Source organism: Notolabrus celidotus, chromosome 5 (assembly GCF_009762535.1).
Source record: "Notolabrus celidotus isolate fNotCel1 chromosome 5, fNotCel1.pri, whole genome shotgun sequence".
NCBI classification, from domain to species: Eukaryota; Metazoa; Chordata; class Actinopteri; order Labriformes; family Labridae; genus Notolabrus; species Notolabrus celidotus.
Window position 1 is genome coordinate 19,424,279 of NC_048276.1, and position 13,810 is coordinate 19,438,088.

A 13,810-nucleotide genomic window follows, 5' to 3' on the forward strand; every position below is an offset into this window, starting at 1 on the left:
TTTCTTGAATACATAAAGGGTTTTCGACGCAGACAAAACATTATTCAGAGTTTAAAAAGCACGTTGTTACCTGTAAACATCGAGGAAAGCCATCACGACGACGAGCTCTTGGTTCTCCTGCGTTTCATCTCGCTGTTATGAAATTTCTCTGCTATTTTCCTCTCGTGTCCAGCGGGGCAATGGCGGTTTGTGTTCAACTCGATTTCTCTCTTGCTTCTCCCTTTCCCACAGGCATGACACGAGTATTCAAGCAGATTGTAATAGTCATATTGATCGTAATGTGCTTCCTCGAAGGAAACAAATCTTTCCATATCTGTTGCCATTTAGACAGAGAGATTGGATGCTGCACGTACTTTCAACCAGACGAGTGTTGGAGCAAGTAAACAGATGATGTCATTCTCTGTTTATATACCTGGAGTCACGTGGCAGCTGCACTCCGTGATTCTAATTGAGGGGAAATACAGATAGAAGAATAATGATTTCACAAATATACTGTATATGTCAGCAGGAAACACTACCGTCAATTGCTTTTTATTTTGGTTAAGTTTGTGGCATTTTCACATCTTCTGTCGGCCTGAATTTAAGTTTCTTTTTGTTGTGTTTTCTTGAGCAGCAGATTTGTGTTTAATGAAAAAAATAAGCCTAAACTAGGTTTTCATTAAATTAAAACTGGAAAATAAAATTAAAAAAGCAATTATAATGGTGGAGACAAAGTGTCGAACTAGGCATTATATTGAGAAAGAGCTAATTAAGTGAAATACTCAGGATAGGAACCTTACGGATAAAAATCATTGCAGATAGCTCTCAGTGAAATGAATTTGTGCACATTAATGCACGACCAAAAATTGAGCAGAGACTCAGCTATAAGATAAATATTAAATGAAAATTAGAATTTTATTTCGTCTGAATCGTTTATGCTGCACAAAATCATTTCATGCAACAATAAGAAATGTAAGTAGTTATGTATCAGTGTATGATAAATTAAAACGGGTTTTAAAGTATATATTTTAAACGTGTGAATAAGAAGTAGTGAATCTACGGAAGAGGCTAAGAGTCCCTGGAAAAAGAAAAAAAAAATAGGTACATTTTTTAAATTATTATTATTGTTCTGAGATTAGAGTCAAATACTGAATTCTGAAATTAAAACAAGAATTCGAATACTGACTTTAATCTCAGAATTCTGACATTAATCTCAGAATTCCAACTTTAATCTCAGAGTTCAGAATTCTTACTTTAATCTCAGAATTCTGACTTTAATCTCAGAAGTCTGAGTTTTTTTCTCCTGATAATAATAATAATAATAATAATAATAATAATAATAATAATAATAATAATAATAATGATAAAAATAATAAAATATGTTGTCCCCCTTTTTTTTTTTTTTTTTTTTTAAATGGCCCTAATCCTCCTTCGTATGAATCAGTCAATAACACGTTTGAATGAGTAAAAAAAAATCTGTCCCGTATTTTGGTTCCTTTTTGTTTTGTGCCTGGGTACACAGCGTTCCGCCCCTGAAGATAAGTGACGTCATGACGCTTCTCCACGTCGCAGTTGGGTCTCTCCGTTGAGTTCGCTGCGTGTGAATGCGTGTCTCCAGCTAGGCCAGAGAGCGATGGCGGCGCCCGTCCTGAGAGTGTCCACCCCTCGGTGGGAAAGAATAGCTCGGCTCCTTGTCTGCTTGTTGGGCATATTATTGTCTCTATATGCCTTTCACGTGGAGAGGGAAAAGGCTCGGGACCCGGGTTATAAGGCTATGTGCGACGTCAGCAGCTCCATCAGCTGTTCGAAAGTGTTCAGCTCAAGGTAATTTGAATTCAGCAAAGAGCGCTCAATGAAGCTGCCTGCTGCTGCTATTGTGGCAATCTGGGAAGGGCTGCGCGCTTCAAACTGTCAGATGCACCCAGCTAATGTTTGCCGGCTACCTTCTACTGCTAATGCTAATGCTAACTGTAGATGCTGGCGTGCTGCAAGCTAGCTTGTAGTTACATGTCTGAAAGAAGTGAACTTTAAGCTTATCACTAAATAAGCAAAACATTAGCAATATAGCTCATTCATGCTAGCTTGCTAACTGTTAGCTAACGCAGCCCACATCTTACTTTCATACTTCTGAGCCTGTTAGCATCAACACAGAGCATCCAGACATGTGAAATCATCAGCCGAGGAGTGTGTGTTTGCTGCTGTTCACTGGTAGTGCACAATGCTCTCAGTGCATGGAGGTGTTACACATATGTTACAGCAACTTTTGCACTAAAGTTGAGCATAGCTTGTCATCATCACGTTACTGTTGCATGTGTTGTTGCTAGGTGAATCCATTCATTCAAAACTATGATTTTTGTGAGTGAACTGGCTCAATGTTGGAACATTTTAACCTGCTTGCTAGCTCTCAAGTTAGCTGTCACACTCCTGTCATTTAGCTGTCATGCTAATGTCACCGGGCAGCTATCAGGCAGTCCAGTGGGCTAAACCCAAGCTATCAAAGGGGGACAGTGCACACAGCTGCTCCAGAGGTCAGTGTGGGGGACTGAAACAGTGTAGGCCACCTTAAAGATTCAATGCTGTCACAGTCACACGTTGTCAGCAGGTAGATCACTGAGAGACAGCTGCTGGGATAGTTTTACCATGGCTTGTTTGTTTATCCACAAATATGAAAGTTTAAGCAAACAGCAGTGTAACATGTCATCACAGCTCTGGATGAAACTAACAAGTTGCCATACCAGCTTACTTTGGGAATGCAACTACTCGGTAGTTAACCCCACCTATTGAATCACACTGAATAAGAGTCTTTGTCGGTCCTGAACAAACATCCACAGCATATCTGGAATGCAACCTGTCTGTGGGTTAGTACATGTTTGTAAGATGAGTGAGTAAATGCTCTGACTATTAGTGACAGCGCAGAAGTATTCAGTCGGCTCAAAGTCTTTAAAGTCACACATAGTGAAAGACATGACATTCCTTTTTGATCTTTAAAAAAACCCAAATTGTTCCAGCTGTAAAATCTCTGTTGCCATAGAGCTGATAGAGAGAAATAAAGATGCAGATTATGTTTTTTGTTGTTTTGTAAACTTTGTTGTTTGTTATGCCTCCCCAAAAGCATATGCGTCCAAAATATTGCCTTGAAACAGTGGCCAATATACCTGCTGTACTAGAGATAATGGAACGCATGACTCTTGCACGATTTTGTGTACACCACGTGGATCCACTCCCAAAATGAGATTGCTAAACATATTGCGCTTCAAGTTATATGCCATATGCTAGATGTAATAAAAGTGAATCATTCTGGATTCTTTCTATCAGCCTTGCAATTTATAACATGGTGTTTACAGGTGGACTGTGGTCCCCTTTACTTATCAAGAAAGGTCCTCGAGGGGCACAATTGGTCATGTGGTTGTGGTAACTGAGAAGGAATAGAAGACTTATTGAACAAGCCTCTTATTAACATACTGCTGCAGTGAAGCCTCGTGTGAGCCATAAAATACTTTAGAAATTGTTTCAGATTTAATCTTATTTTTACCAAAAAAGAAAGAAAGAAAGAAAGAAACAAACAAAAAAAGACTATCTGTCATGATTTGTAGAATCCTGCTGTGTTGCTTACACTTTTAGGGGGTTTGTAGTCATGCAGAGCAGAAAGACAGTTTCAGATTGTGTAACACAGAAAAATCTTTATTAAACATGTTGGATAACTTTCCTTCCAGGTGTTTTTTTATCAGCAAAACAGGTAAACATCTGTATCATCTTTTAGAGGTATGGTTTGTTTTGAGAAATTGATTAAAATTTCCCCAAAGAGAATCCCAACACACTGCAGGACAAAAACTTTATTTTTCCCCAGGTGAAATTGGAGCAAGACCTGATGTTGGAGCTGATATATCAATATAAGAAGTTGATGTCTTGACGTTTCATCACACAGACCAGCAGCAACTTCCTTAAATCCAGTAGATCATTGTACAAAGTTTAAATGTCACCATGGCAGAATGCACCGGTGCATGCTCTATAAAAACGAGGAGGCTCATTTCAAAAAAGGCTCCCAGGTCATTAGGAAGTTGTTCACACTGACCTTGAGTAAACCACTCCCCCGCTTCAAAGTTTGTCCAAAGACTGCTAAAACTACAAGAAGCAGCGTGACAAATGTGTTTCTTGCAACCTAAACAGAGGCACGCAGCTGAGTAGGAGAACTGTATGACACTTAAAATTGCACAAAATAGCAGCAGGCCAAAACAACGGGAAAAATATTCCATTGAGAGTTTGTTTTTAGTCCACAGTGCCTAACGTGGCTCAAAGTGTTTCATAGGTCTAAAGTTGGTGTTGAAAAGAAAGAGGGAATTAACGGGTTGAGATGAGAGACCATTTGACCAGTGGATGCACCTCCACTTTGCTGCTCTTGAAACGGCACTTAAGGAGCACTTAAAACCAGACAGACTCAATAAAGGGGTCGCCTGTTGACTGTAACAAACATTGAATTACTCAAGTTTTTTCAATATGACAGTCATAGAGGCAGTGCAGGATCGAACTGCTTTGATTTGCAGCATTTTTTGTCCAGATTAACTTGGTCAATGAATTGATGACTGATGAATGGATCAGCAGAAAAAGAACTGTTGTCTATGATTCAGAGTGCTGATCAAACCACACAAGACATTGTAAAGGTCATCTCACACACAGTGAAACTTTGGGGCCTTTTTATTGCTTTTTCATTGGCATAACAACTAATTGAGTTAATAATCTGACCTTTATCGTTAACTAAAATCTCAGTTCTTTATGATTTGTCGCAGCTGTAGTTCACTGAACAATTAAACAAACTTTTCTGTAAATGATCTTCCTTTCCAAGAGCTCTGTTTAGCTAAAGGCAAACTTGAAGTAGCTGTTACTTCTGGATCCTGGCACGCAAATACTCAGAAGACCTGGGTTTTTTGCTGTGCAGAATTAGTCAGCCTCAGTGGTTTTGTGTCGTCCCCTAGCTGTGATCCAGTCTGATGTATTTCTGTACTAATGAACAAAAGTATTAACTGCCTTCTCTGCTGATGTTTCTGTGCTTTAGGTGGGGTCGAGGGTTTTGGACTCCTGGGCTCGATTTTGGAAATGACAGCGCACTGAATCAACCCAACAGTGTCTACGGGATTGTCTTTTATTGCCTTTCAGCTCCTACTAGGTAAGAGGCCCTCTCAAATATTCAGGTGACACATCTCCCTTGACTAGCAACTATAGCTGACTCAGCACTTTGCCTCCCTCTGTCATCACAGCTGTATTAATAAAGCTGACTCACGTGACACAGATATCATGTTTAGTGGCCATGTATAGACACAATCCTGTTAAATTGGGACAGGAGGATTTTAAAGCTCACCTTACAGAACCACAATCAATACTTTGTAGCTATTTCATTCTAATGATTGTCTGCTCAGACTGATGACACCAACATGTTGGTGTTGTTACAGATATACCAGCATCAGATTTGTGTTTGACTGATAGAGGCATCACTCTCACTAATGCTGTGTCTAATTCATCTTCATATGAAAGTTAAACGCTCTTTCTTAATGTGTGACTTGTTTCAACTTGAAGCCTTTTTCCCCCCCTCTGGTTACTCGTCACATTCTCCTCCCTCCAGCACATTGCTGGTGTTGCTGACTCAGTCATGCTGGTTTGACATGTTTTCCTGCAGAGTGGCCTACAGGCTTGCTTGGCCACCTGGCGCTGTCACAGAACAAGAGGTCCTTTTAGGCACAGCAGTTACCACTCATTTGACTAGCACAATAGCGGCCCAGTTAAGCCAAACTGCTACAGCGGGTCAAGATTTCCATTTTAAAGGCAAACGCCACTCAGTGTCAGAACTTTTATTATTCTCACAGCATTTGGCAGTCTGATATTTGCGAGTGGGCACAGGTCCAGAATTGGCACAGCAAAGGCTTTCGTCTGTAATTAGTGCCAGTGTTCAGCATAGGACCAATGTCAAAGTGTCACAAAAGTTAAAGCATCAGAGTATTCTTAAAGCACCAAAAGTTCCTGCACCGTTTATGTATAAGGACTAAGGATGCAATAGCTTTCAATAGAATATTAAATTGTTCTGTACAGCATCCACAGTCCAATGTGAGCTTGTGAATTGCATTATTTTATTTTATAGTTCAGTGTATAACTAGCCTCCATGCGTTATGTTTCTCTCTGGACTGGTCTGTGAGTCAACACGCTGGGATGATCAAACTCCTCCCCACAAGTAAATACCAAATCACTAAAACTGGGTGAAGCTGACAATACTGAGGTCAGGTTTCACACATTACTTTATCATGATGAGGTGAGGCTGCAGTATGAGGAAGTCTGTGTTGTGATTGATGGAGAGTCTTTTCTTTTTGTTTAGCATCCCTGTTTTACATGTGTGACCAATTCAAATGGAAACACGTCCATCATGACTGCACATCTGCAGCGCCATCACCCACCCAGTGATATCACTGTCTGGAAGCAGGGTAGCTGAGTGGGGAATACCATCATCCAAAAGGCACAGGTCCCTCGCTGCTACCTTCCATCATACATACCCCACTGGTTCAGAGAGACAAAAACATAACAAGGGCGGTGGAGGTGATCATTGCAGAGGATTTGCAGCCGTTTTCGGTGGTTGGAGATCTGGGCTTTCCTCACCCAATGAAAACACTCAATACGTGTTACAAAGTACCCTCTTGCACATTTTTGTGCACCGAGGTAACTCCTGACCTCTTTAAAACACAGGCTAAGGTATTGAAACAAATAGGCTAAAGCACAGAGCCTTGCTCTCACTACAGATAGTTGGACCTCGCATGCAGCAGAGTTACCTCACTGTGATGGTTCACTATGTGTCAGACCTGGAAATAGAGAGTGCAGTACTTCAAACCAGTCCCCTGTGGGAGAGTCATACAAGCACTCATTTTGCAGTGGAGTTGACCAAAAAAACCACCAGGATTGTGTATGAATGGAGCTTTTTTTTGTTGCTTAAATCGTTGTAGAATTTAAAAAATATCCCTTTCTGTTCCTGTAAGGTACATATTGAACTGTGGGCTAACTGTATTTTTGCATCTCTGATCAGGACAAGTGTCAGAAGAAATATTATTTGATCATAATTATTGATGCATCGTAACAACACTTTAATGTTACAGCTGCTTTATGTGCAATACATTTGATCGTCTTTGTATTAACTACTTCAGTTAAATCTGAAACAACACATGACAAGATATTTATAAAAGTAAATTTCACAGTGATCTATGGGGCACCGTTTGTAAAGTTGTGCACACTGAAAATAACAGCACATTTCTCCACATTTAGCTCCAAAATGTCATTAAATGTAGAGTGAATTTTGAAGTCACTTTTTTTAATCACATTTAGAGGTATATTTGTGATCTTCTTCGCATTTAATTTTGTTGTGAAAAATATATTAAGTTAAAGCATTTTTTAAATCCAAATGCTACATATAAATCTAAATGTTAATTATAAATCTAAATGTTAAATATAAATCTAAATGTTAAATGTAAATCTAAATGTTAAATGTAAATCTAAATGTTAAATCTAAATGTTAAATATAAATCTAAATGCTAAATCTAATTATAAATGTTAAATGTAAATCTAAATGTTAAATCTAAATCTAAATGTTAAATCTAAATGTAAATGATAAATATAAATCTAAATGTTAAATCTAAATCTAAATGTTAAATATAAATGCTAAATATAAATCTAAATGTTAAATCTAAATGCTAAATGTAAATGATAAATATAAATCTAAATGTTAAATATAAATCTAAATGTTAAATCTAAATGCTAAATATAAATCTAAATGTTAAATCTAAATCTAAATGCTAAATATAAATGTTAAATGTAAATCTAAATGTTAAATCTAAATCTAAATGTTAAATCTAAATGTTAAATGTAAATCTAAATGCTAAATCTAAATCTAAATGTTAATTATAAATGTAAATGTTAATTTTAAATCTAAATGTTAAATAAAAATCAAAATGCTAAATATATATCTTAATGGTAAATATAAATCTAAATGTTAAATATATATCTAAATGCTAAATATAAATCTAAATGTAAAATCTAAATCTAAATGCTAAATATAAATCTAAATGCTAAATATAAATGCTAAATATAAATCCAAATCTTAAATGTTAAATATAGCAAAATTTAATGTGAAGAAGATCACTAATATTCCTCTAAATGTGATAAAAAAAGTGACTTTTAAAAATTCACTTTACATTTTTATGACGTTTTGGAGCTAAATGTGGAGAAATGTAGTGATCACTGTGCTCGCATACAAACAGTTTTTGCATGCCTAAGAGTCATCAATCTTAACATAACAGAAACTGGTATTTTGTCTTTTTGAAGCCACAGCTCAAAAATCACATACAGGTCAGTGTTGTTAAGCTAATTGTAAATAAACTTCATAAGCACAAAAATAAGCAAACTAAGCCTTCAAAAAATGTGACCACACCTCATGTGACAGCAGGATGATATGACGATCTAGTTTAAGCTGGCTGTCCTCTACTGGAGGCTGGAAACATAAATGGAGAACTGTCTGAGCTTTTAAAAAAGTGCCAACTCATCAGGTTGTTTGTGTGTCAAAGTTGTCTTTCTTTCCCCTTATGTTTGCTCTAAGCTTTAGTTTGTGTTTCTTGCCATAGGGATGACTGTGAGCGCAATGGCCGCCCTTATTCTCATGACGACATCCATCTTGTCGGTGGTGGGCTCGCTCTACCTGGGCTACATCCTCTACTTTGTCCTAAAGGACTTCTGCATCATCTGCATCACCACATATGCGCTGAACTTCATTCTCTTTATTCTCAACTACAAGCGACTGGTTTACTTGAACGAGGCCTGGAAGCAGCAGCTGCAGGCCAAGCAGGACTAAGCTGTCTGGAGAGCGGCAAGAAAAATACGATAAATAAACAAACAACAACAACAACTAAAAAAAAAGAAATGTGACCTCTGAACATTTGACTTGCCACCAGGAGACCTTGCTTCCAAAACAATGTTTATTCTGCTGTGTGTTCAAAAAATGAAGAAATTTAACTTAAATGTTGGGCCTGACATCTCAATGTTGCAAAACACGGAAGGATTCGTAAGTGAAAGATTTTTCTTTTAATTTCTTTTTCCTTGTTTAACATTGTACTCACTTAAGGACGGGGCTGGCTGTGTGTGTATGCGTTCCTGTGTGTGAATGTTAGTGTGTGTGGGGGAACACGTCAAAACGAGCAAGCAGAGGCAGAATCTACAAACAGAGCGATGGAGGACAGCTCTGTTGTGAACAAAAAGGATCGCAGAATGGATGAAAAACAAGACTTTAAAAGGGTTTACTTGAAATGGTTAGAAAGGTCCTATTACTGCACAGCGGATCTGCACTAAAACTCAGAGCCGCATAAGGGGTCCTAAAATTGGAAAACACTCATTAGGTCATCGTACACTTTGCAGATGAGGTTCTTTGGCGAGGAGGGGTGGGCAGGGGAGCAAATGGATTAACATTTATACAGATTAGTTTCTTTCATGTTTACACTTTGTAGTTGTTTTTTTCTTTTTTTTTTTTTTTTTTGAAGAGGACCACTAAAAGTAAACACAAGACAATGTGAGATATTGTGCGTAGATCAGTCCAATTTTTGTTTTGCAATTCTGTAAATAGCTGCTGAGCAATATTCCAGGCTAGATTGTGACTTAGTGTTGACACAAGCAAAACCTTTAAAGGAAAAACAAAAACAAACAAAAAAAAACCCGCCCATGAAACAGGAGGAAACACGAGGCAAAATCTGGAACAAAACAGTGATCGAGGTCTTGGTTGGGTTGACGGGTCCGACGAAGTGCTCGTCCTGTAAACCTGGTCAGGCATGCAGTTCAGAGTCATGTGGATTTCTTTGTTGTAAGTGGTTACTGTTTCATCTGAAGCCACCAACACAAGTACTTTCAACAGAGCTACAAGTTCTCTCCACCAAGTTTGCATCAAAGCACCCTCACTCTCCTTTTTTTTTTCTTGTTATTGTGTGAAAAGCATTCCTGACCACCACTGAAGTGGGATCCATACAGACTTATGTGCCTAAAGGAGTGTTAAGGTGAATTACCTTTCTTTTTTTTACAGTAGGGGCGGGTTGGAGGGGGTAACGTCATGTTAACACCAGTTTATGCTCGTTGTTTTTATTGTCACAGGTCCGAGGCTTTATTTTTATGATCACAGTTTTGTAAATTAAGATACCAGTGAAGTGTTTTCTCCCTCCCTTATAGAGTCTCTTGAGGTAGCAAAGGCTGCTACACTGTGATTGTCTGCTAAAGGGTAGAGCGGCCTGGTGGCAGAAGCATCTCTTATCTGGCTGTTTCAGTTGCTCATCTTGTTTTTGTTCACTGTGCAGCCTGTATACATTTGATGTCAATTGAACAGTAACGGTGATCTTGTAAAGCTGAGTTGCTGTTCATTTGCAGGATGTGAACAGAACCTAGAGAATGTTTTTTTTTTGTTAACATAAACCTGACAAGGTGTAAGAAGATAAAACGTTATGCCAAGCCATATGTGGAGTTGGTGGGATTTTTTGCCCCGTACAGAAGATAAACGGTGCTGTTGGCTTTCTAAGATGATAAGCGTGAAGCTTTTCATCGAGCAGTTGATCCAGCATAGCATGGTGTGTAAACAGATAGGTCACAGTACATGCCACAGCTTGTGGTGGCTGCTTAGAAATTAACTGTGTTCCAGTTCAGTCCAGCACCAGATGACAAAGTAGACCCATCATGTCGTTTTCCACCCAGAATCCACAGTTTGAAGTATCCTGTCGGATGCATGGTACACTGCTTTCTCCTGGCTTTAAACAAATGTTGGCCATCGGACAATCTTACACTGTCAAAGTTGTAGAGCAGTCGTAGTTATAACTGTGATGTGATCAATCTGTGATGTTGAACCAGCTTGTTAATAGTTTCCATCACAGCTAGTCTCCATTTCCCTTCATGTTTTACAGCATTCAAAGCCTCCTTTCAAGCCTCCTTTTTTTTGTTTAAGTATTGATGTTGGCAACTATCAGGAAGGTAATCTTGGTCAAATACTTCCTGTTACATCACATGAAGTCATCTGTACTGAATGAAAATGGAAATTAAGGTGTATTTGTTTTTGTTTCCCCAGGATATTGTCAAAGAGTTTGAACCATTTACTGCTTATCTAAGACGGGCTGTTACATCAATGTTACCCATTTCCCAAAGCACAGCATGTGTTATTTATTTGACTCTGTTATTCCTGGTTGACAGTTTCAGCTCATTTAGTTTTAGAAAAATTCAAGAGAACTTAAGCACTTATTTCATCACCGTAAAGATCATGTACACTTTTCACTTTGGCCAATTCTTCTCCTTTGGGTTTGATAAACTGCTGTATATCATGTACATGTAATACAGTTTGGGAGCCTACCATTCCCTTCACTTTTACTCTGATGGTTTGCAATTATGCACTGTACTCTGTTTTGTCTTTAATCAACTCATCTCCCAAAACCTGCCGCATACATTACCCAATATGCAACTCAACTTACTCAGGCAACGATTTGTGTTTTGGTAAACTAGTAGCGGCAGCCTCAAGCTGCTAGAGATGAGAGACGAGTCGGGGGTTAAACTCACTCCTTCCCAACCACAGTCTGTTTTAAACATGTACGTAATCTCTGTGACGTCATCCACTGATATCTGAAGAGGTGTTTTGAAGCTCAAAGGTGGTGGTCGCCATGTTGGAAATACTGACCCAAACTAATTATTGATTGGTCTGGAATCAGAGAGGTGGAACTGTGATGGGCCTTAAGCCTTCTGGCAAACCACTGTAATGTGCCCACCTGCCAGTCAAATCAACCACGCCCCCAAATATGTAAATGTATGCATCACTTTTAGCCTTAACATAATCAAGACAGATAAGTTGTAAAAAAAAAAATCACTTGCATTGAATAGGGTAAGAAATTAGCCACTTAGACCAAATGGTCATTGTTTTAACATGTGTGATACTGGGATTTAAACACATCACTCCTTATTGGGTAAAACCTCATAGCCTGCCATTAAATGGAAAAAGGTCTTAAAGGTCTATTTGACTCCCAAGTTCAATCCAAATGTGTTCAATCAATGTTTTTCAGATTAAAAGTACCCCAATTTTAGCCATTACACCTCAACTCACCAACACTTGGAAATTGATTTTGAGTTCCATGATGTAAAACTACAAATCTTTGAGACTTATTTTTTTATTTTGCACAAGACAGGAACAGGAGTAGTTTTAATCAGGAAGAGGAAGTCATTTGAAGACGATGTTTTGCTTTGGACAGTGGTTGGCAGTGATGTTACATTGACCTGAATGGTTGTAAACTGGTGAACCATGCTAGCACTATATGGTCCTCCATATAATAATTTCCTCATGTCCTTAGATGCCACCTGTAGGCTCTTCATCATACAGTTTTGTGTCGTTTGGTTTAACACCTCCTTTCAGCTCAGAATGAGGTTAACAAACTGTTTATGTTTTGCCTTTTTTCCCTTTTTCTGTGAAAGCATGTGCATTCACAGAAAACGCAAGTCTCCTTTGGATTCACCTGCACAAGTCCATTTTTTTGAGAGGTCAAACTGACATTACCTTCAAGTTACTGTGGCAACAGCTGTGTCCTGTGAAACTGACAGATGTACAGTAGGTAGCCTGGTATTGCATTTCTGATTCAAGTCAAATGCAAGCCTGTTACACTAGTGGTGTGCAGTTACCTTAAAGACAAATGGGTAAGGTCAAAAGTTTGAAATGTTTGGCTGTTAAAAGGATCAAAGTGTAATATGAAATGTCAAAAAGAAGGTCAAATTGATCAACACTGCATTTTCATCAATGTTCATTTAGGCCCGGAGGTATAACTGCCATGTTAGTTGCATCACCAATGCCAACAAAAGTGCCTTCTGTTTGATCACTAGGCCTTGAGCCAAAGACGAGCAACAGTATTAGCCTTGTAAAACGAAGAATGGTAACTGTAACAGGCACTTCTGTTTGCCTTCCTTAAGAGATAATCTGATAAATTGGTAATCCCCAAAGATTGATTTCCAGTTTCAGCGCAACAATCCATTCAGGAATTGCCAGACAAATAGCCCTGTCAAACGAAAGGCCGTTCCCTTTCCCCCCCTGATCTCCACATCGTAATTCTCATCTTTATTTTGTCTAGCTAGGACATGTTTGTTAGCTAAGAATACACTCTGTTAAAACTACATGATTGTAATGTTCCTTTTTCATGATTAATTTTGCCCTTTAGCTGTATAGACTGTTAACATTCTGGGTTAATTTTAGTTTATTAAAAGTTGAGGGGTTGGAGGGCTAGGAATCCATGTGTCAGCATTAAATGTTTATTACATTTCTTTGTGGAGGAAAACTCACCGGGTTTGCTTCTGTATTGCCAAATATGTTTTAAAATGCTGTATTTTCTTACATGGAAAAGTGTTACATGAATGGTAGGAGGGTGCAAAAAAAACTCTGTTCAAATCCAGCTTACTTTAAGGGAAAACTGTGGAAACGGTTGACATGAGAACATTTTTAATTGTCATTGTCATGTGGAAATGATCTACCATTAAAACATTCCCTCTGAAACAGACGGTCGCTTGATGTTATTTCAATACGGAAACCAACCTGCAAAATACAAACCTGCTGTTACATTTAAAGCTCCTGTGAGGAGCTTTTTAAATGCTGGTTATGAAGTGGACTGAAAGCAAAACAAAACCATTATAGTCAGGGAATATTAATGAAAATCTGGGAATAAATTCCTTACCAAAAATAACAGAAAAATATTTCAACTCAACTCCGATAGGAAAATCTGGGACAGATGCTGAATGTTAAGGTACCCAGAACTTTATCGGT

General features: G+C 38.3%; 1 protein-coding gene across 1 annotated transcript; it reads left to right on the forward strand.

Moving 5' to 3' along the window:
• Positions 1–1,522: 1,522 nt before the first annotated feature.
• vkorc1l1 (vitamin K epoxide reductase complex, subunit 1-like 1) lies at positions 1,523–13,547 on the forward strand. Its single transcript, XM_034683728.1, is given in 4 exon segments — positions 1,523–1,803; positions 5,030–5,120; positions 5,122–5,140; positions 8,625–13,547. Coding segments are annotated over 4 exon segments (528 nt in total). The 5' UTR covers positions 1,523–1,612; the 3' UTR covers positions 8,852–13,547.
• Positions 13,548–13,810: the final 263 nt, after the last annotated feature.